At 47.2% G+C, this 23449-nt stretch overlaps 1 protein-coding gene and 1 long non-coding RNA gene across 2 annotated transcripts in view; one reads left to right on the top strand and one right to left on the bottom strand.

The window, feature by feature from the left end:
* Positions 1 to 1387: 1387 nt before the first annotated feature.
* Positions 1388 to 7691, bottom strand: LOC108932036 (uncharacterized). The gene is made up of 8 exons (XR_001965966.2): positions 7595 to 7691; positions 6318 to 6344; positions 6208 to 6234; positions 5771 to 5788; positions 5453 to 5482; positions 5071 to 5097; positions 2117 to 2176; positions 1388 to 1506 (listed from the first exon to the last, which is right to left on the bottom strand). It is a non-coding gene; the product is annotated as an uncharacterized LOC108932036 (long non-coding RNA).
* A 5182-nt stretch (positions 7692 to 12873) lies between these two features.
* LOC108932035 (ankyrin-1-like) overlaps positions 12874 to 23449 on the top strand; it is a 55115-nt gene continuing 44539 nt past the window's right edge. The window contains exon 1 of the mRNA XM_029253225.1: positions 12874 to 13506. Coding sequence (XP_029109058.1) covers positions 13369 to 13506 — 138 coding nt within the window. The 5' untranslated portion in view covers positions 12874 to 13368. The remainder of the gene's footprint in view (positions 13507 to 23449) is intronic.

Raw genomic sequence — 23449 nt, forward strand, 5'->3', positions numbered from 1 at the left:
TCTCCACAAACCAGAGGCTGACCAGAGGGACCACAAATCCTGACCAGTAAGACCATAAACCTTAGCGATATTGACCATGGGGACCACAGATCCTGACCAGTAGGACCGCAAACCACAAAGACTGATTAATTGGAGCCCAGCAACCAATGAGATGAATGAGAAGTGTTGCTGTAAAATGGTTCTACAGAGCAGGCACTATATGGATCAGATGTATTATTATTATTCTTATCCTGATTATTCTTAGTAGTAGTACACACACACACACTTCCTGAACCGCTTGTCCCATACAGGGTCGTGGGGAACCGGAGCCTAACCGGCAACACAGGGCGTAAGGCCGGAGGGGGAGGGGATGTACCCAGGACGGGACGCCATTCCATCACAAGGCACCCTAAGCGGGACTCGAACCCCAGACCCACCGGAAAGCAGGACTGCGGTCCAACCCACCGCGCCCCGCGCCCCCTTAGTAGTAGTATATTAATGTTAATATAAATATAATAATAATAATTGTTGTTGTTAAAAATTCCCCAAAATCATACATTCTTATCTGAATAATGAGCAAAGTTTTCATTTAAAATAACTGAGCTCATAATCAGACCATATTATATGTGACGTGTGTGACTGTGTGTGTCTGCGCGTGCGTCAGCGTTGAGGCCTTGAGTGCGTGCATGCTGTTCTCTGCCATATCAATACCTTTCTCAGACAGACTTTCGTAAATACACTCACACACGCACACACCCACTGGAAGCCTGTCCTGTCAGCATGCCTCATAGGCCGTCACGCACTGTACCGGCACATGTACCGCGTTTACTGTGCATCATCATAGCACAAGCACTTGGCGTCTCCGTGTCTTCAGCGCTCTCGTCTCACACATCGATCCTCCGTGTCTCCAGTTCCACGAGTTGCCCTTCTGAAGCAGCCGCTTCTGGGCACGTGGAGACAAACTGGTTTATGGAGCGGGAAAGCCGTACGACAGCGGTCTCAGCGGGGTCACGACAACAGATCCAGGCGGGAGTCACACACAGGGGGTCCTTCACACCTCTTACTAATGTGGTTTATGGGACTGTCCAGGGGGACCGAGAGTATGAGCAGCAGCAGCACCTGTGGACGTGGGCAGGGACCACAAGCCCGAATGTGGTACAAGCTCAAGTGACGCCCCCTCGTGGCAGTGAGAAGAAATGTACAGTTTTTGCCTGGGATGGCAGTGTGTGTCTCAGCCTGGAATGAACTGTGTTCACACCCCTTGACAGGAACCCAGTTTATTTGATTTTTTTACAGCGGCTCTTGTCTGACACAAAGAAGCCTATGGACATCGCAACCCCTTTTCTAGAAGTTTCCCCAGAGTGACACACTCCAAGCACAGGAGTCAAGCAGAGTGGATGCAGCGGGGTTGAGCTCATGCAGATTTTATTGTAAGGGAAGCAAGGCGGAAGGGGTCCAGCAGGGTAACAGTGCGGGAAGTGGCCAGGGTGTTGTCTCTCAGTCTAGCAGGGGCTGTGTCCTCTTCTCCTGGGCAGCAGAGCGAAAGTACTGTCACATACCAGCCAGGAGGGGGCGTATACAGCACGACACACTTCACACACCTTAACGCCAGCTCTTCGGCTGATTGGCCAATTGCGTGTATGAACTTTGAAAGACAATAACATATCTATTGTTCATTTCTTCTAACATCTGTACCATTTATCAGTGTTTTTTCATGGACTCTTCATAGACAGTAGAAAAACACACCCAGAGTGGAGTGCATTTCCAGTTATTTTAAAGTATTTTATGTACTTTATTTCAATCCAGCTCAAAGTTTTGCAAATGAAGTCTTAAGAAATTTTTAAATATTTTACAGTAATATTAGAGTTTTTCACAGAACCGAATGAGTGCACAAATTCGGGAAGTATTTATTATCAACCTTTTACTGACTTTGACTTAGAGTAAAGGTGACTTTTGAGTTATGAACAAAATGAGTTATGAACAGTCTTTCCGTCCCAGTAGTGTTTGCAAGGTGAGGAGCCTCTGTGTGTGTGTGTGTGTGTGTGTGTGTGTGTGTGTGTGTGTGTGTGTGTGTGTGTGTGTGTGTGTGTGTGTGTGTGCGCTTACAGTACACGTGTGAAACGGTACAGTGTGTTACCTGCTGTGTGGAGTGCGAGGAGGAGCTACTGGGTGGGGGCGACGGTTTCACCGGTGCCATCTGTTGATGAAAAAGGAATGAAAAAGGAAGCCGGGTGATCTGCGAGACAAAGTGCTACTTTGTGTGACGATGTACTGTGTATGATACACTGAGAAACACAGGGGGTTCACACTGTGTTCACACTGCTGGGAGACAAGGCTCTGAATGTTAAATTATTCCCATTATTGATATTATTGTCATGCTGAGCAGCAGGAGAGGGGGTGCAGTGGGTTGAACTGGGATCTGCTCTGCGGTGGGTCTGGGGTTCAAGTCCCACTTGGGGTGCCTTGCGACGGACTGGTGTCCCGTTCTGGGTGTGTCCCCTCCCCCTCCAGCCTTACGCCCTGTGTTGCCGGGTTAGGCTCTGGCTGCCTGCGACCCCATATGGGACAAGCAGTTCAGGAAATGTGTGTGAGCAGCAGGAGGGATGTCAGTCACACACTTAAAATAGGACGGACAGCTGGACATGGATGGACATGTTAACTATGCCGCTGTTCTGTAATGTGGGTTTGTGTGTGTCTGTGCGTGCACACGTGTGTGACGATACAAACAAAGAAATGAAACAACAAACATAAACAGTAAGCACTCATCCGGTGGGATGTTCAAATCATCTGCATAGGAAGTCAACCAATGGGACATGAGACATGTGGAGCTCAGTTGTGTCATTGTACATGCACAGCAACACACTGTCCATCATGCTTTTTACACTGTCCATAGTGTCCTGGCCAGTCACTCTGTCCACACTGTCCACCACACTGTTCACACTGTCCAGTGCATCAGCAATAAATTAAAATTGATGAAGGACATATAATAATGCGTTGGACAGTTCTTAACCCAATTCTAGTAGTTTTAGCAATATCATTAGCTGTTGTCTTTGCTTGATGCAGGACAGGAATTTGAACCTTCTGAAACAGAGTAACATCTTTTCCACGACCACAGGATATGTCTTCCGACATGGTTGTTTAAGAAATGAAAAGCTACTCACTACATCAGTTAGAGTTAAATAACTTGTTGCCAGCTGAAACATATTAATCACTGCAATAATTATCTAATGGAAGGCTCTTACCTATTTGCATAGTTAAAGCCAGGTGGTGACTTTTTTTGGCCAGGCAGTATAATAATAAATGTATAATTATTATTATTGTTGTAAAAAGAAGTACTGATCCTACCAGCTATCCCATCATCTATCCCGGTGAGAAGCAGAGCAAAGAAAATGACTGTCAGCATGATGGTGTCTCAGTGGAGTCAGCAAACTGCCTTGAGCTCCTGCTGCCCTACCTTAATACCCCGGTGTGTGTTTGTGTGTGTGTACACGCACGCACGCACGCACGCACGCACGCACGCACGCAGGATGTCCGTATGTGTTGTGTGTTTTGCTGTACATCCGAATGCGGACAAAAAGGGTGATGCTGTCAAGTGCAGAGTTAACATGGTTATGTGCACAGAAAAACGTGAGGAAGGAAGTGCTGATGCAATACGAGGACCACGGAGCAAAGAGACACACTGTGTGTCCTTCTGAGGGAAACTAGACTAGTACGTAGAAATGCAACTTTGACAGGGCTGGGACTTGGGCCTAGAACACAAACAAACTGTGAATGGCACTTTGAAAGCAGGTGAATGGACACGCAAGGAGAATCGCTATAAGGTTGATTGAGTCCAGGGGTGCCGGTGCGGCTGAGTGGCTCCGGGGGCAATGCCCCCTACGTTCATCCTGAGTCTGATCCCAAGGGATCCTGAGAATACACACATACATACAGTGCCTACAGAAAGTATTCACACCCGTCAAAGTTTTTTTGTGTTGTGGCATGGAGCTGTAGTGTGTTTAGCTAAGAATTTTTTAAAATTGTCAACACAAAGTGCCCGATAATGTGCCCTATAAATAAAAGTGCAAACAAATCCAGACTTTCACTAAATGAATAAAGAATAAAAAACAGAAAATAACGGAATGCATAAGTATTCACACCATTGTGCTGACACACCTAAACTACCTGTGAAGTGACCAACTCTCCTTTCCAAGTCACAGAATTACTTGACTGGAGATGACCTGTATCCAGCTGAGAGACACTCCACAATTTCACAATAAATACACTTGTTTTTGGGAGCTGCCACACTTGCTGAATTTCTGCGCATGGGCTGCATTAATTTTACTTACACATTTTTTCATTTATTAATTTAGCAGATGCTTTTCTCCAAAGTGATACACCTCTCTGAAAAAAAATACATGGTAGCACAGCAAGTAGTCCTGGGTGGTGTGAGAGGACATGGGTTTGATTCCATGCTCAGTCTATGTGGAGTTTGAATGCTTTCCCTCTGTCTGTGTGGGTTTCCTCTGGGTGCTCTGGTTTCCTCCCACAGTTCAAAGACATGCTGTTCAAGTAGACTGGTGGCTCTGAAGTCACACATAGTGTGGGAGTGGCAGAGAGAGTGTTGGATGAGTGTACCCATTGTAAGTTGTGTATCTAGCAGTGTAAGTCACCGTGGTGAATAAGGTGTGTAGGCTGATAACACTACACAGTGTTTACTGGCAGTCACTTTGGATAAAAGCATCTGCTAAATAAATAAATGTAAATGAAATTGTAATTTACAAGGCAACCATACACACCATGAAGACCAAAGAACATTCCAAGTAGATCTGGGGGTGGTCATTAGGTGAATACTTATGCACTCAATTCTTTATTTCAAAGAAATGTAGTAAATGCCTGGGTTTTTCTCACTTTACCATTAATGAATAAACGTTATCTATGTGACCGTAGAGGATTTTCTGCTGATGAGTGGCAAAAATTCCCAGTTAAGTATACCGTGTCATGGAGACAGGGTGTGAGTACTTTGTGTAGGTACTGTACATACAGATGCAAAATGGGTTCACGCAGCTGATGGACATCATGTCCTCTGTCATGGACAAGGTGTGGTCCTACCTCCATACAGGTCTTCGAAGGTGTCATCTAGAGCACAAGAGAAAGGAAGCGTTATCCTGCAGCACGTGAGTGCTGTTATTTTTTTTAAATCATATTAAAGTGCTTCTCATTGGAGTTATTGCTCCTTATTACATACAGTTAGTACACAGACAGAACACACACTTGTTTCATAAATATCACACACAAACTGCTAGAGCAGCACTTTGTCCTCGACCACAGAGGCGCATTTCCTGATTCAGCGCCCTACATTGGCAGATATTTCTAACTTAAGAAATGAGTGTGTTTTCTTCCTGTGTTGCTCCACTGAGACCAGTGGGACACTGAGACTCTGCTGTGTGTCGGAGGAGGAGGGTACAATATGACAGAGAAGCTGTGTACTTACAGATGATCTTGTATGTTGGAGGAGGAGTCTCTGAGCAAACACACAAACACACACGGTGGCAGAAACACAATAAGAGGCACCAGTTAGACGTGTGTCGCGTTCAGCAAGCACAAAATGTGTGTGTGTGTGTGTGTACAAATCCAAAAGCGCACACTGGGATGTTAGTGCAGAACTTATTAGAGAAAGTGCAATAATTCCTGCTGGATCACTGGGATCTGTCCATAATCAGGAATCACAGGAGTTGTGCCCACGTGTGACATGTCCCAGCTCGGTGTGTCAGAGTGTCGGTTCTGTACTCACACAAGACCTCGACATTACCTGGAGGATTTGTGGAGTCTGAAACACACAACATCTGTCATGAGACCGGAACACAGAGACGCTCTGCCAGCAAATCACAAAAGGCTTCCTGAGAAGTTAGTCCATCTCGTTTCATGTTATCTTTCATCTGTCTGGGACATAAGGGGGCCTGCTCTCTGGAGTCTGGGGTTCGAGTCCCGCTTGAGGTGCCTTGCGACGGACTGGCGTCCCGTTCTGGGTGTGTCCCCTCTCCCTCCAGACTTGCGTCCTGTGTTGCTGGGTTAGGCTCTGGCTCGCCGCGACCCCCCTCGGGACAAGCGGCTTCAGACAGTGTGTGTATGTGCCTGTGTGTCTGGGACATCGAGTGTCCTCTAGGTCACGCAAGTAGCAGAACTTCAGTATGCGCTGCTCGAGTAAATGTCCCCTGGTAGACACTGAAAAATCTCTGACATACTTACAGGTGGTCTTCCCCATCTCTGGGGGATCTGAAAAACAGAGACTTCAGTTCAGAAAGAGGAGGAAAATGTGAAAATGTTCACATGGGTCTTGGAGGTATAGTTCCACTCACCAATGACGATTTCCCCCGATCCTTCTTCTGCAAAACAAGAGACGGGGTCAGGAGGTTGCAGCCATGAAACAGGTGCCATAAACGATAATGATGGCAATGTTGGTTGCTCCTTGGAGGAACACTGGGTGGAAGATCCCCCGAGAGCATCGTTTACTCCTATTTATACACATTTATGCATCTCCCTAGTCATGTCAAGTAGTACTGAAATCACACTGATGACCAATGAAGACACGAGACATGACAGGGAAAACAAAAGTAACTGAAATGCAAACAATTCCCAGTTTTCCACATAAATACAATAAATACTAATTTGACATTCAAAATTGATGATAGAAAAATAGTTCATTTATCCAGCTCTTAATGGTATTCGCCTGGTAGTAGAGAGTACAGTACAGCACAATACAGAGTAATACAGTTTAGGGTGGCATAAAAGCGTGCTATAGTATGGTACAGTGTGGTAAGGTACAGTAAGGCATCCACTTTTCAGTATGAAAAACTATTTGCCTGGTTTAAAATAAGTGAAACAGAGAGGAAATATTTTAACTTTTTTTAAAAGGCTGTTTTATATTTGGTACTTACCGCGGTGACCAGATTATCACTTGAATCAGCTCATAAATATTTGTTACATGTATGTAAATTACCCAAGGATCAGATCAATAAGTTATATCTCCTGATGGGCTTTCGAAAACAAGGAATGTAAACCACACATACACACACTTTCTGAACCGCTTGTCCCATACGGGGTCGCGGGGAACCGGAGCCAAACCCGGCAACACAGGGCATAAGGCTGGAGGGGACACACCCAGGACGGGACGCCAGTCCATCGCAAGGCACCCCAAGCAGGATTCCAACCCCAGACCCACCTGAGAGCAGGACCTGGACCAACCCAATGCACCACCACACCCCCCTTAGAATGTAAACCAGATACCCTGAATTTTAATTTACTCACAATATTTTGTGAGATATGGTGACCACTGTTGCTGACATTAACACAGGTATAAATGGCACTGACTGTAACTGCTTATCCTGAGCAGAACCATGACAAATCAAAGCCTAACCCAACAGCACAGGGCATCCCAAGCGGGGCTTGAACCCCAGACCCACCGCACGGCAGGCACAGGCCAAACCCGCCATACCACCATCCCTCCCACAGGTATGAATACAAAAATAAATAAATGAAAAGTTTGAATATTTCATTTGTATTTATAATAATAATAATAATAATAATGTATTATTATTATTAGCAGTATTATTATTATTAGAAGTACTGATCATACCAGCTATCCCGTCGTCTATCCCAGCGAGGAGCAGAGCAAAGAAAATGACTGTCAGCATGATGGTGTCTCAGTGGAGTCAGCAAACTGCCTTGAGCTCCTGCTCCCCTACCTTTATACCCCGGTTTGTGTACACCTCCAGGATGTCCGTATCATGCCCTGCCTTCACAAGGACCCATTCCTATGGAATAGTAACCACAGCTCATCTGAAGGTCCACCCAGTGGGAGGAATGTAGTCCAGTGGGATATTGCTCCACCACCAAAGTGCCTGATGTGCTTGTCAAGCTGAAAAAAAAGACAGATGAAAGACGAGCTGGAGCCAACTAGCCAAAACAAGAGCCGGAAGGTCCCGAGACTTTCGGATCCTCGTGTCCTTTCCAGAACAGCTGGAATCAAAGGGTCATCTCTAGTGTGGTCTGAATGTGACCTGTCAGGTTGATTTTAGCAGGTGGATCACCGTAGCTCCCTCTCTGCTTCTCAGTGTTCTTCAGTAGGTGTTCTGCAAGGCTCAGAACTTGGCCCCTTCCATAACCCTATACTACTGTTCCAGCTCCTGCAGCAAGAGGTGTGTTTCACCTGCAAAAGTAAAGTATTCCCATGTATCTCCCCTCCAGATTTCCCTGTACTGGCCCACTTTTGGATCGTTACTGTCCTCTTGGCCCACTCTGGGACCACTACTCTCCATTTAGTCTGCTCTGACATCATTACATCATATTTGGTCAACTCTGGGGCCATTGTCATACACTTGCTCCACTCTAGGATGGTTACTGTCCAGTTGGCCCCCTCTGGGATCATTACTGTCCATTTGGTATGCCCTGGGGTCATTATTGCCTATGCTCTAGGACCGTTACTGTCCACGTGGTCCCCTTTAGGACTGTTACCGCATACTTGGCTTTACACAGGTGGAGTCTTTCTGAGGTTGGATGTGATGTAACAGTCACCCCCCCAGAACGTGTTCAAATGAGGGTGTGCTTGTTGACTCAGGTGTTCACCTGATTTCATCTCCTGCTCCAACCTGAAACTGGCCTGGGGGACTGCAAACCGGATCCAGGATCCAGGAGTGTGCCCCCCCCCCATGGCTGCAGGGCCAAGCCAACAACCTGGAATGTAACCTGGGTTGAGTCCTCAGGTAGAGAGCACGGTTCTAGAGAAAAAAATCGAATAAGATAAAAAATACTTGAGCAGTGATTTTTTTATCTGCAAAGTCAAAGAAGATGACAGCAGAAGTGAAGATGATGATGATGATGATATCTGTGATGTAATCAGCTCTGTCTTTCTGTATGGGTCTCACTGGGGTTCTAGCTCAGCTCTGAAGTCTGTGTGAGACTATGTACTGTACACCCCCATCATCTGCACTGCTCGTTAACCAGATACCACCAGGTGGTGCCACTGCACTTTATGGCAGGAATCCAGGGTCCCGTTGCAAGAGTAGCTCTACAGCTGCACTGTGCCTCCATGTTTCTCAGCGGGCACTTTTCACAGCAACGGAAAATGACTGCATACAAATGACCATATAAATGACTATGTAAAACACCTGAAAACAATTATGCAAATGATCTCTAAATGACCCCTTATAAGTGCTGGAGCCAATGTGGCTGCTAGGGATCGAGGCCCATCAGAGGTGGTAATCCTCTGCGGGTGCAACCAGCCCTGGATGTTGTATTTATTGTGGCTAATAACCTCCCTGCAGCTGCAGTTGAACCCAGGCTGCTGTTCCCTCAGAAATGTGTGTGCCCAGCAATGTCCCCATGTATTCGGTGTGTGTGTGTTTCTATGAACTTCTGTCAGAAAGAAGCACCGATGTGGCAGAGATCAGTGAAGACACACACTCAAGGCGTCGATGCTGATGCGCGCACACACACACACACACACACACACACACACACACACACACACACACACACACACACACACACACACACACAATGCTGCTTGCCTCAGCTGACTCAGCCCCTGGGGGCCTGCAGGGAGCCATTGGCCTCCATCAGTCGCGATCACCACATGAGTGACACCTGTCAGTCACTGTTGCCCTTGGACAGAGTGACGTGTGTCAGTCAAATGAGCTCTGTGGTGTCTGGACACCTTTCTGGAGCTCATGGGGATACCTGTGAAATAGCCCATGCTCTTTGGACATGGGTCTGTCTGCTGTTGTGCCCCACGTTCCCATTTCCCCCTGCACTTAATGAAAATAATAACTAAAAAAGAAAGCTGAAGTGTTTCATTCTCTGCATTTATAGAGTCAAAGCCCATTGAGTAATTTATTTTCTAGTGTTGACTACTGTTGGCCAGTTAGAGGTAACGTGCTTGTGACACTTTAGGAAAATGTCTAAAATTCCAAACAAAGGCGCCTTGTACTCTGAGTGACTGCACTTTGCTGAGGCTATGGCCAAAGACCCTAGACTTTAACTCTTAGATTCACCATTATGTTAAAATTTACCACTATTTGAAAATGAGCGCAGTACGGCCTTCGTCCGTGATTTCAGCGTGTACTCTATTCGGACAATTCGGGAAACAAGAGCAACGGGGGACGTAGTGGTTTGAGCTGCTGCCTTGCGTTCAGATCCCACGCCCTGCTGTAGTACCCCCAAGCAAGGTACTTACCCTCAAGCGATCAAGTAAAAATTACCCTGCTGTACATAGTAACAGGGTAAATCAGTGTAAGTAAGCATGTAAAAGCTCTGCAACAGGGGGAAAGCAGTGATTAAAACACAACCAGTAGAATGACTGTTTCAGTCCTCACCAAAGAACCCGGGGCTTCAAGATCTGCCAGGCTGTGGAAAAAAACTGTCACCCTATTGTCATTGAGTTTAAGAAAATTAAATAACATGGAGACATACCTTATGTAAATAAATTGAAAACTCAAGGAATCAACAGATATTGACGTCAATCTGAAGTGAACAATGCAGCAACTTTTGCTAAAATGATCCTTACCCCCAGGGGGTGTGGTGGTGCAGTGGGTTGGACCACAGTCCTGCTCTCCGGTGGGTCTGGGGTTCGAGTCCCGCTTGGGGTGCCTTGCGATGGATTGGCGTCCTGTCCTGGGTGTGTCCCCTCCCTCTCCGGCCTTACGCCCTGTGTTGCCGGGTAGGCTCCGGTTCCCCCGCGACCCTGTATGGGACAAGCGGTTCTGAAAATGTGTGTGTGTGATCCTTACCCCCAGGCATCCAGCCTCCCCAGACTAACTAAACCCAGGAGGGATCCCCAGGTAGGACAAATAGATTAGCAACACACCAGAATGGTTGGGTCCCACCAGGATAAGGGGTTCCTTCTGGCCCTTTTGGGGGGGGGACCATCAATACGGGCCTTCCTCCTATGCCTCTTCTTCCTCCTGGCCACTCGAAGTCCTGCCCATTGTCCACGTGACCAGGAGCTCCCTAATATTCTTCACTGGACCTGGGTGGGGGGGACCTATGCAGTCTCCAGCCAGGTGGATGGTCTCCAAACAACTCTGGCACTTTGTGTCCTTACACTTTTTGCTGATGAGCAGTTATGGTTCTCCTGTCAATCGACCACGGTGCCTCGACGCAATAGAAGACCAGCTTTGAATGATGTACACTCACCCTACATGCCTTCAGAGCCATTCGGTAACGCTCCTCAGTCAGTGGAGTGACGTGGAAGAGGGACGGCGAATGCTCCTCAGTCAGCGGAGTGACGTGGAAGAGGGACGGTGGCCCATTCTGCTGGATGCAGATAACGTCCTTGTCTGGAAGTTCCAGAAGTCTGAGGACGATGTCCCAAGGGAAAGACAGCCCCTGAAGGAATTCATCGATGTTCTCCTTGTTCTTCCAACAAAAGGGAGTGGTGCTGAACCTAGGAAGGAACCCCAGTGGACCCGTTGTCCTCCTCTCCATGGTCACCATCTTCTTGTCTTCCCAGGGAGCTTCAAAAAGGACCCCATATTGAGGCATCTGGAATTAATTGACTAAAAATAAAATCTCTATGTCACCCTCCAGGAATGGTGGACCAGCCACTCTAAACCCTGCACCTCAGGCTACACGGGCTACCAGAAACAAAGTAAAACCTACAAGGAGGCAGAGCTTAGCAGTGATTCAGACCCTGTCAGTCCTGTATTAGGCTCCACTCCACCTCCGGTAAAACCACTGTGCTATATTTTGGTCTGGGCCAAAAGGCCGAGGGCCGAGAAGAGAAAACACGCCCCGCCACCATAGGAAAGACCGTGCTGCCACAGTGCTGTTACCCAAGCAGCTGTCCGTGGCAGTGCACGTGCTGGTATTGGACTTATGGGGCTCGACTTTGGCATGTAATAAGTAAATTCTGGGTATTGGCTACACCTGAAGGAATGGGGCTCCTTGCTCTTAAAGAGCAACAAAAAAAGCCCCAAAAAAAGTGACATTGCTGTTGTCATACTATGTGTCGCCATCCTATTCAACTGCCTTTGTGAAAGAAAATCCAGAGCGACACACTCCACACAGTTATTTTACTGCACAATGCAGGCTAAACCATGGATACGACGCCAGCTGCCTGTGTTTCGGTCAACGACAGTCAGCAGTTGCGGGTAAACAAACACATTACACACATCTACATGTTCAACCGTACTTCTATGGTTAATGACTGGCAGCTTTGCTTCTGTGATACAATTCCGACCACCATGACCCTGTGGTGAACAAGCAATTAGGGGAAATTAAATGGATATTTATGTATTCATGCATCTAAAATATAAAAAAAAAAACATCAAAATAGACTGAAAATAGTAAATATTGTAAATAGATTCAGTGTTTTAGATTTTTTTCATGTTTCTTAAAAAATATATGGTTGTAAGGGAGAGGAGGAGAGCGGGATGCACCACGAGCGTAGTGCGGTGTAGCTTCCTAACACACCAGATGTCAGGGGAACCTCCCCTCCAAGGGCCTGCTGTGAAGGTACAAGGTGAAGTGAGAGAGAGAGAGGAGGGGGGGGGGGGAGAAGAGAGAGACAAGGAGGGGGAGGGAGGGAGAGATGGGGGGTGCAGCAGAATAAGCGATGTTGGATGATCTCCCCCTCCTCCTCCATCGCTCATCTCCCTCCCTGTATGTCCTTTCTCGTACCCGCGCAGTCCCCCGTCTCGCTGCACGAGCTCAATGGAGACGACGTGTGAGACAGAGCAGGGCTGACAGGCGTCTGCACGAGCGCAGTGCAGAGGAGGGGTCGCACACAGAAAACACATACACAGACACACACACACAAGACCAGCACAGACAAGCCGCATCCGCAGCCCCCCCCACCCCGATACACACACACACACACACACACACACACACACACACACACACACACAGCTCCCGCGCCGTGCACGCTGACACACTCGGTTATCCATTGCTGCGTTGGTGCGCTGACATCCTCGCTCGCTGCAGCGGGGACAGGGGACAGGGGGACAGGGAGGGGCTGCGGCGTCACAGAGCAGCGCCCACCGCAGGCCGACTCAGAGCACGGTGAGAGGAGCGTGTGAGGGTGGGGTGGGGGAGGTCTCCCCGATATCCGATCCGACAGAGGGTCTGCAGCAGACACATACACACACACACACACACACACACACACACACAGAGACTCGTGTGTGCACGCCCCGCCATCAGTACTGTGCCGAGACGCCCAGCCCTCCAGCCCTGCAGGAGCAGCGGGACATGGACACCTCCTTCCTGCTGAGCCGGAGGACACCGGAGCGAGAGCGCCGCTGACAGGTTGCCAGCATCAGCACCACTGGGAGGAGGAAGGGGGTGGGGCGGTGCGGCGGGACCCGCGGCCGCTGAGGGGCTCGCAGGCGGAACCTCGACGCGCTCACCATGGCTCAGGCCGCCAAGCAGATTCGCAAAAACAAGGACCTGGCCGACCTGGCGCGGGAGGAGCAGCGCGAGAAGGAGCGCGAGAAGGAGGAGGAAAAGAACAAGAGGAGGAACCGCTCGAGGGACCGCAGGCGTAAGGTAGGAGTGTTAGGCTTGTGCTGGCGGCGAGGGGGCTTTCCTAACCTCCTCCACACAAGCGGCTCACCTGCACACACGCACACACAGGGAGGCGGGTGACACAAACAAAGGGCTGCGGGGCTGTGTTTTCCTCTCTACTCACTCATGTTCTACTTAGTCAGAGGACACGACACAGCCGAGAGAGACACCGTCTCACACAAGCATTGTAAGACAGATTGCCCGATCGGGGGCCTCATCCTCATACCCACCTTAAGCTCCTCCAGATGCTCACCTGAGTGACGGTGCCCGCAATCCACCTGGTGAGCTGCTTCATCTCATTTCCCCACACCTGGATGGAAGCAGAACCAGGTAGAGGACTCCATCAGAAGGGACCGTGGTGTCAAACTCTCGGACTCAGGAGAGAGTGGGGACTATTGTCAGGCAGTGGCGGAAACAGTCATTGCAGCCCAAAGAACCATTTCAATGTCCTGGGTGCTGGTTCGGTGCCACCACATGCCTGTGCAAGTAACATGTTACACAAGGTTGTGTATAGTCAGGGTTCTCTATGTTTTCTGTTCCCACTCATCTGAGCATCTGTCAATGACTGGGATTGAACCTTCCGGGGACTGCACGGTCCTGACTTGGACTATCTGATTCTGCTTACATGGGCTTGGGTTTCCTCAGGCTAACTGGCTGTGGTTAGATCAGTCTGGGTCTGTTTTCAACTAACTGTGTCTTGCAGGATCAGTCAGGACCTGTTGGCACCAATGAGTTCTGGTTTGATCATTTTGGACCTGGTTTTGACTAATGGAGTCAAGTTAGATCAGTCCTGGTCCAGCTGTTTATATCTGGGACTGGTTGGTTCGGGCTGTGAATGGCCGACTATGGTTTTCTGACTCCGTGATACAGGAGAAGGACCACTTCCTGTAAGTCTCAAGACCCTCAGTCTCTCTCAAAGGCTGAAAAAGTTCTACAATGTGCTACGGTTTTACTGACAGCGACAGAAACCAGCTTCTCTCCCACAAAATGAACAACGCAAGGGCGAGTGGCGGTGACACGGCAGTAGCTGTTTTCCACAGGTACCCAGATCCTGCCTCAGTCGGGAGGCTTCAAGTCTGACAGGCTGTGAACCCCCTGAGGCTCGTGGGAATATTAAATATGCATTGTGTCGTGATGATCAATGTCAGAAAGTCATGTAATGTGGTAAAGCGGAGTATAACGGAGAAGGTGCTGGTAAATGGTGGGAAATGCTGCGAGGGCTAACTTGGGTGGGGCTCAATACAGGGTGTCTTTGGGATATTTGTTCCAACCGGGATATCTCAGTAACCCAGGATGTGCTCAAGCAACTTCCAGAGACCACCAGAGAACAGTCTCTGAAAGCTGTTCTGGGGAAGGTGGTGAATTCTGAACCCGAAGGGATGTGTGTTCTCACCTGGGGAATGGTGGTTCTGCCTGGGGTGTTGCATGTTCCCCTGTGGGGTAGGATAGTCCTCTCTACATTTCTTGGAGGTTCTTACCTCAGTATTACTTAGTCCGTCAAATGTTCTTGATACAAAGTTTGTTTGGCTTGGAGAGAAAGCGATCCCATTAGCGAGAAAAACTCAGAAACAGTGAATTCTGCTTGTGCAAATGTCTTTATTCTCAGCTTTGGTGCTAAGGGACCAGGTTACGAATTTCCCTCCTTTTCGTCCGCTCTTTTTCGTTTGCAGTGCTGTTGCAGCATCTCAGTGCAACCTACAAATACGGTTTACTTCCCGAATCTCGTTCTCATCCACCAGAGTCCACCAGTTTATTCTCAAGTCCTCCTGTCAAAGAGCACAATGTCAGTTAACCTTCCAGCCAGAGAAAGCACTGTCAGTAAATTGACCTCTCAGAAAGGGCACTGTCTGAAAGTCTGTCTAGTCACAGACCACCCTGTTAGCAAATCAGTCTATCACAGCTCACACTAAGGAACTGACCAGAGACAAGAGTGTGTAAAACTGACCTATCAAAGACAACAGTGCTTAAAAACTGACCTATCAGAGGGGGCATTGTATGAAAATCTGTCCAGTCAGAGATCCCACTAAGAAACTGACCAATCAAAGACAGGAGTGCGTAAAAACTGACCCATCAGAGACAACAGTGCCTAAAAACTGACTTATCAGACTACACTGTTTGCAAACCTGCTTATTGGAGATCACCATTTCATCCGTGATTCCCCAAAGATCAAACCTGCTTGTCAGGATAGGATCTGCCACATGTCTAATTTTGTAAGCTGACACAAACAAAGTCATGAGCTCAGCAAAAGCTAATATTAAACATTTGTTCATTCCAGTAAAGGTTAAACAAATGTAAACAGAACTGTCACGGGTGTGTGACTTTCACCAAACACCCAAAGGTCAGGATGCTGCATCTATAGCTCTCCGTCTGCTGCAAAACGCACTTTCGCATACTATAAGTTGAGCGTCACTTTGAGGAGAAGTGTCTGCTGAATGAATGAATGAATGAATGAATGAATGCTTAGCATTGTGTGTAGATCTAAAGAGCATTGTTCTAAGAGCAAATTATTATGGCTATGACAGCGGAACGTTTGCTAGCTGTGTATATTCAAGCCAGTCCAATCTCATCTTCATAGGTCTATCAGCTGTGCTGAGGTCAGGTGGATAGCGTCATCATGGGGGCTCACAGGTCAGCGGATGACATGTGAACTCGCTGCTCACGCTGAGTAACATCCACAGCAGTGTTGTCCGTTGTTCTGGATGTCTCAGTGAGCTGCATCAGCAGGACTGCAGCCTCCATCATGGGAGCACAGCGCAGGTGTGCAGGAGCTGCAGCGTGTAGCAGGGTCGGAGAAGCGTGCGCGCATGGCTTCTTCTCCAGTGCTGGCCCCACTTCCCTGAACCTTGGCACCTCGCAGCTCCTCTTTGCTCTTCTAAGGCGTCGGCGAGGATACGCGTTCACCTCTAGGTGCTGGTCATACAAGAAAGCACAGCGCGTGGCCCCAGTATACTGCTTATAAACACCGCACAGTGGTGCTGCTGGGTTCCTTGTGCCCCGAGCAATGGACCTGCCTGCTGATGCCTTACTGTAGAGGCACATAGACACCGTATGGGGTACTGCATCCGCTCGTGGACGTTACCGTCACGCTGATGGTGCGTGTGAACAGTCAGTCACAGCACACACGTGCTCCTTTTGGCCCTTGTGGCGATGAAGGAGGAGGTGCACGCAGCTGTCCTCCTTTTTCTTTCCTCCCTCAATTATTTAAAATTGAATTAGGGATGAAGTATTCATGCGAGTGCCGCGTACAGAGCGTGGATCCACCAGTGTGTCACCAGAGTCTGCAGAGCCGCAGAGAGGGAGGGTGAGAAGGAGCGAGCGAAAGGCGCACATCCAGAAGAATGCTTCGGTGGCCAAAGCCCTCATCATCCATGCTGGTCTTGCTCGGCACTGTGGTTCACGTTATGGGGGTGTGACCTTCTGTCTCTGCCTCCCATTTTCACCATGGTAGTACGTCTCTCGCCGAGTGTCCCAGCAGCCTCCTGGTAGCCAGCGGGTTGCGGGCCGCTGACAAGCGCAACGCAATCGACATGCAAACTCAATGTAAAAAGAAAGCAAAAGTGTAGAAACTGCCTAAGCACAACCACAGGTAGTCCCACTTCATGGAAGGGCCTAGAAGAAGCAGCTCAGCAGACGCTGTGAGCCAGTCGTCATTTGATATCCATTGCGTGGCTATCAGAGGTCCTTCTCCCTGGCGCCGAGTCCCGACTAGTCAGAATGAGCACCAAGTGTAGCGCTGTGGAGGAAACAGGAGCCACAGCCCGGCGCCTCTTTGCGGAACCCTGGGGAGAGTCAGAACAGTGGAGATGTTTATTAAAGCCTGGGCCACACCGGGATCTGTCGAAATTTGGTGAGGAACACTGGAATGGTGCAACTGTGAGTGCACGGTGTAGGACCACAGTGATCATGCAAACATCCTTATACATAATTCTGTCGCCGAGCAGCACATTGGACATGCGGAGATGTGATGCGGTCATAAAACACACCTCACCAACTCTCAGGGAACAGTGGTTGCCACATTCTAGCAGTCTAGGGAACCACTATAACTGTTAATACTGTCCACACCAATCAGCATAGAATGGGGGAGCCTTCCCATCACCCCCTGCCGCATGCTAAGTTCCTGCTGTTTTTTGGTTGTCTGGGGCCTGTTTGTAGGTGCTGTGTTGCTGTGCTTGTTGTTCATTGTCGAAATGTTGATGGGAGTCACTGGAGGGTTCTTCTGGACCATTGTTGAAGATGTTTCATATCAACTGGGCAGCATGATGGCACAGCAAGTAGCACTGCTGTCCCACAGCTCCTGGGTGGTGCAAGAGGACATGGGTTCGATCCCTGCTCAGTCTGTGTCAAGTTTGCATGTTGTCTGTGTGGGTTTCCTCCCACAGTCCAAAGACATGCTGTTTAAGTTCATCCCTTATGTGTGAGTGACATGGAGAAAGTATGTTCCACTGATGTATGGATGAGTGACCCTAAGTAGTGTATCTAGCAGTGTAAGTCACTGTGGTGCATAAGGTGTGAGGGCTGATAACACTACATAGAGTTCATTAGAAGTTGCTTTGGAGAAAAGTGTCTGCAAAATAAATAAATGTGAGTGTGTATGCTGTTATGGTCCATAACTTTATTGCAGGTGCTATGTGACTCACAGATAAAAAGTTGGTGTAAAAAGCCAGTTCTGTTTTAGATGTCAGCAGGACAGGGGTGGGTAAAAGGGCATCTATCGTCTTTGAGGATGAAAAACTGATCAAAGCTGGCAGACACTGCAGATCAGAAATGCAACTTATGTTCTGTTTTGGATGTCAAGGTACTTGCAGTTTTGGTGACAGTAACTCTGAAGACCGTGGCCGTCCATTGTAAAAGTGTCCTACAAGCACATGGGAAGAGTTCCAACCTGGATGGTGGTCTCCGGCAAAGGTGTCCAACCATGGTCTGTGCAAAGGTGTGTGACCAAGGGTATGGCCCTGTGTGAAGGTGTCTAACTCTGTAATCGGTGCAAGGTCAAGCCAAGTGTTTAGCACAGCTTCAGCAGTACAGTGTTACAGCGGGCAATACACACAACTCCCCCACTCTTCCGTACCAATCAATAAACATTATCCTTGCGAGCAGGGTGACCTGTGTGAAACTGATGAACAGTCAGACATGTGCTGAGCCACTGCAAGTTTAGCAACCTGCTGGGATCCCAGCTGAGCAGCTCCTGGTTCCCTAATCATACATCCACGTGCTACCTTCTCCTGCTGTCACTTCCACTGAGTCTAGCTGACTGTGAAGACACCACCAAGCAAGGTGGTGCTTGGTGTTCCTCACTCTGCCAACACTGCTGGTCTCACCAGATCTCACCTGGTCTTACCTGTCCCATTCACCTTTCTCTGCTCTCTCGGTTCTCCTCCTCTTTCTGGTGGAGTGGGTGGAGTTAAATGTTCCAGTGCCTTCTGTCCTCCACCAGCACTGATCACCTGCTGCATCTGACAGGGAAAGGGAGACATCAAGCCTTGGCCTCTGCCTTTACGCCATCAGCACTACATTGCTTTGACTTGGGGTGTGATGTCACAGGAAGTGATGTAAAAAAAACAGCAGGTGGGGCAGCAGATGGTGTAATGTTTATAGTTGCCCCCCTGCACATAAAGGACCCAGATTTGAGTTCCACCTCCTGCTGTAGTCCCCTTGAACAAGGTTCTTATCCTGATTTGGTAGAGTAAAAAATACCCAGCTGTCTAAATGGGCAAGTCATGATAAGCTGCTTTCTTCTATACAATAATAATAATTGTTATAATAATTTTCACAAACTGCTTGTCCTGGTCAGGGTTGCAGAGATCCGGACCCTAGCCCAGAAGCACTTGACGCTAGGTGGAGTTGAGGGTAACACCCTGGGAGGGACACCAGTAGTGTGTGAGTGCTTGTTGGCACTGACACCCAGACTCAACAAGCTGAGTCCGAGGGAACAGTGCAACACTGACTCGGGACCGATGAATTAGGCTTACATAGAGCCCGGTAATGGAAACACACACTCCCTTCACTGTCTGCGAAAAGTGCAGTGTAATGCTCTTGTACTATAGTAACACAACTAGTACAATTCTCATGGAACAAACAAGATTTACAAGCACTTGTCATTTATACCTGAAATGCCACACAATGAGCTGTCAGCTCACATTTATGAGAAATGACTTACAAAAGTTTAAATATGTAAATTTAATGGTATAAAAAACTTCATCTATCAGAATACACACACACACACACACATTTTCAGAACCGCTTGTCCCATACGGGGTCACGGGAAACCGGAGCCAACCCGGCAACACAGGGCGTAAGGCCGGAGGGGGAGGGGACACACCCAGGACGGGACGCCAGTCCGTCGCAAGGCACCCCAAGCGGGACTCGAACCCCAGACCCACTGGAGAGCAGGACCCGGTCGAACCCACTGCGCCACCGCACCCCTCTATCAGAATAATGAGCACTAAAGCAAAACATTATTTAAAACGTGCTAAATTGTGTTGAAAAGGTATAAAAGCAAAGTAGTACCAATCAGTTTCTCCAGTTATTAAATGTATGGAATTGTCTTGAAAGGCAACATCATTATAAGCTACAATGCTGTGAAAAAATATTTGCCCTCATCCTGATTTTTCCCATTTTTGTGAATATCTCTTACTAAATTGTTTCAGAAATTAAAACAAAATCTAACATAAAATAAAGGCAACCTGGGTAAACACAAAATACAGTTTTTTAAATGATAAGGTTATTTATTGGGGAGGCAGTGGCGCGGTGGCGCAGTGGGTTGGACCACAGTCCTGTTCTCCGGTGAGTCTGGGGTTCGAGTCTTGCTTGGGGTGCCTTGCGACGGACTGGCATCCTGTCCTGGGTGTGTCCCCTCCCCCTCTGGCCTTATGCCCTGTGTTACCAGGTAGGCTCTGGTTCCCTGCAACCCTGTATGGGACAAGTGTGTGTGTGTTATTTATCGAAGCAAAAAAGTTATCCAATACCAACTGGGCCTGTGTGAAAATGTGTTTTCCCCATAGTAGGTTTCCCCAAATCTATGAAACTGCATTCATAATGGGGTTCAGCTGGACTAGATGCAATCAGGCCTGATTACTGCCAGCCTTATTCAATCAAATTAATACTTAAATAGAACTTTTTCAACAGCATGAAGTTGGTTAAAAGGTCTTACCCAGTAACACACTACACACTACACCGAAGTTGGGGGGGGGGGGGAATTTTTTTTAATCCAGAAATGATGAGGAAGAAGGTGATTGAAATAAATCAGTCTGGGAAGGGTTATAAAGCTTTTTCAAATGCTCTGGGATTCCAAAGAACCATGGTGAGAGCCATTATCTCCAAATGGGGGAAAAAAAAAAAAAAAAAAAAAACTCAGCATGGTAGTGAACCTTCCCAGAAGCAAATGACCTTCCAAAATTCCACCAAGAGCACAGTGACGACTCATCCAGGAAGTCAGAAAGAGCCAAGGATAACATTACAGAAACTACAGGCCTCTTTTGCAGCTGTAAAGGTTATTGTTTATGACTCCACTATTAGAAAGACATTGGGCAAAAATGGCATCCATGGAAGAGTGGTGAGGTGAAAACCACTGCTAACCCAGAATAACATTAAGGCTTGTCTGAATTTTGCCACAACATACCTTAATGATCTTCAAAGCTTTTGGGAGGATGTTCTGTGGACTGATGAGTCAGAAATGGAACTGTTTAGAAGACAGGGGTCCCATTACATCTGGCATAAACCAAACCCAAAATTCCACAATAAGAACATCATACCTACGGTCAAACATGGTGGTGGCAGTGTGATGGTGTGGGGATGCTTTGCTGCTTCAGGGCCTGGACAACTTGTAATAGCTGAAGGACATATGGATTCTGCTCTCTACAAGAAAGTCCTAAAGGAGAATGTCTGGTCTTTAGTCCATAACTTGAAACTCAAGTGCAACTGGATTATGCAGCAAGATAATGACCCAAAGCATAAGTGTAAGTCCATCTCTGAATGGCTCTAAAGGCTAAATTTAAGTTTTGGAGTGGCCTAGTCAAAGTCCTGACTTGAACACAATTGAGATGCTGTGACAGGACCTTAAATGGGCAGTTCTTGCTGGAAAACCCTCCAATGTGGCTGAACTAAAGCAGTTCTGCAAAAAAGAGTTGCACAAAATTGCATCACTGTGCTGTGAAAGACAAATCTCCAGTTATCGGGAGCATTTGGTTGCAGTTATTGCTGCTAAAGGTATCACAGCCAGATTTTAAGTTTAGGGAGACAGTGACAGTTTTTCACATGGGTGATAGGTATTGCATAACTTTTTTTTTTTTGCTTCAGGGAAGAAAAATCAACTGTGCTCTGTTTTCTCAGGTTGCATTTGTCTTATGTTGTATTTTGTTTGAAAATCTGAAACTATTTAGTATGAGATATTCAGAAGAAATCAGGATGGGGCAAAAACTTTTCACTGTACCTTGTAACTTTGACTTGCTTCATTGATTGCAAATTATATTTTATAAACAGGTGGCAGCAAAGTTACAAGCATTACAAGTGGCTATAGTAATAGGCACAGTGATAAGTAGGAGCGTAGCAGAATGGTTATAGTAGAACTACAGTAGAGTGGTAATAGTAATGTAATGTTAGACTTATATTGTAGTCTTACAGTAGTAAGGAGGTATTAGCGCAATGTTAAACTAGTAATGTTCTGTTATAATAGAATGGTGGGAGTAGTTTTGAAATACAGCAGAATACTGGTAGTAGTGTAATCTTAGACTAGTAGTGCAGTGTTACAATAAAATGGTGATAGAAATGGATTGTTACACTGGTAGTGTGGTGATACAGTAGAATGGTAGTAGCAGAATAACGTTAGACTAGTAGTACAGTAGAATGGTAGTAGTCATGTTACACTAGAATGGTGATAGTTGTGTAATGGGACTATAGAATTGTAGTAGTAGTGTAATTTTATAGTACTGCACTATCCCAGTACAGTGGGAGTAGTGGTGTAATGTTAGAGCAGTAGTGGATTGTTAGAGTAGAATGGTAGTAGTAGTAGTGCAATGTTAGAACAGTAGTGGACTGTTACAATAGAATGGTGATGGTAGTGTAATGGTATTATAGAATGGAAGTAGTATTGCATATTTATGTGTTTAGCTGACTTTCTCCAAAACAACACATGGTATTAGGCTTCCCAGAGTCAGATCCCTATTTATACAGTTAGGCAATTTTAGTACACATGGTAAGTACCGAGCTGAAGAGGACCAAAACTGAAAATGGGCTTTGAGCCTATGATTTTGAGGTCCAAAGGCTGCAGCTCTAACCACTAGACAAACAAAATAGCAATAGTGGCAACTGGTATGCCTTGTGCTGGAGTAATGATCATTAACCATCTCTGGGATTTTTTTTACCCATAATGCCCATCAGCAAAGTCTTCTGCAGTGCTCATGCATATTAATGAGTGGGTGTGGCCAGTACTGCAATCATTCAAGTCAATGTGAAGCATTGGCAGAAGTGGGAAATAGCTGGAGCATTGTGGGTAAGGAAGTAAAGAGAGGTGAAGGGGAGGAGCTGGAGTGACGAAGGAAGCCATACTGTGCAGCCAGCAGGTGGCGCAGTGTTTAAATTCTTCACTTATCAGTGTGAATGTCATGGGTTAACATCATGTAAGAGGGACAGGACAGATAGTGAGATCCTGAGTGGGCAGTGTGTGTGTGTAGTCCACTGACCAGGTCACAGGGGTCTAAATTATTCAGCATGAGGACAAACGAGAGGTGACTGCTGGGTGCTTTCATCAGTCACCCATCCTCTTGGTGTACCTGTGTGGGTGAGTGTGTGTGAATGTAGATCCTGACTAAGTTAAATCCGATCAATATTTCATGTTTGCTGTTTCCAAAGAAGAAATGAAATCTCTTTCTGCTTTTTTTTATGTCTCTTTAGTTATTCATGAGACTTTGTGGCTCAATGGCGATTTTCT

This window comes from Scleropages formosus, chromosome 6 (genome assembly GCF_900964775.1).
Source record: "Scleropages formosus chromosome 6, fSclFor1.1, whole genome shotgun sequence".
Classification (NCBI taxonomy): domain Eukaryota; kingdom Metazoa; phylum Chordata; class Actinopteri; order Osteoglossiformes; family Osteoglossidae; genus Scleropages; species Scleropages formosus.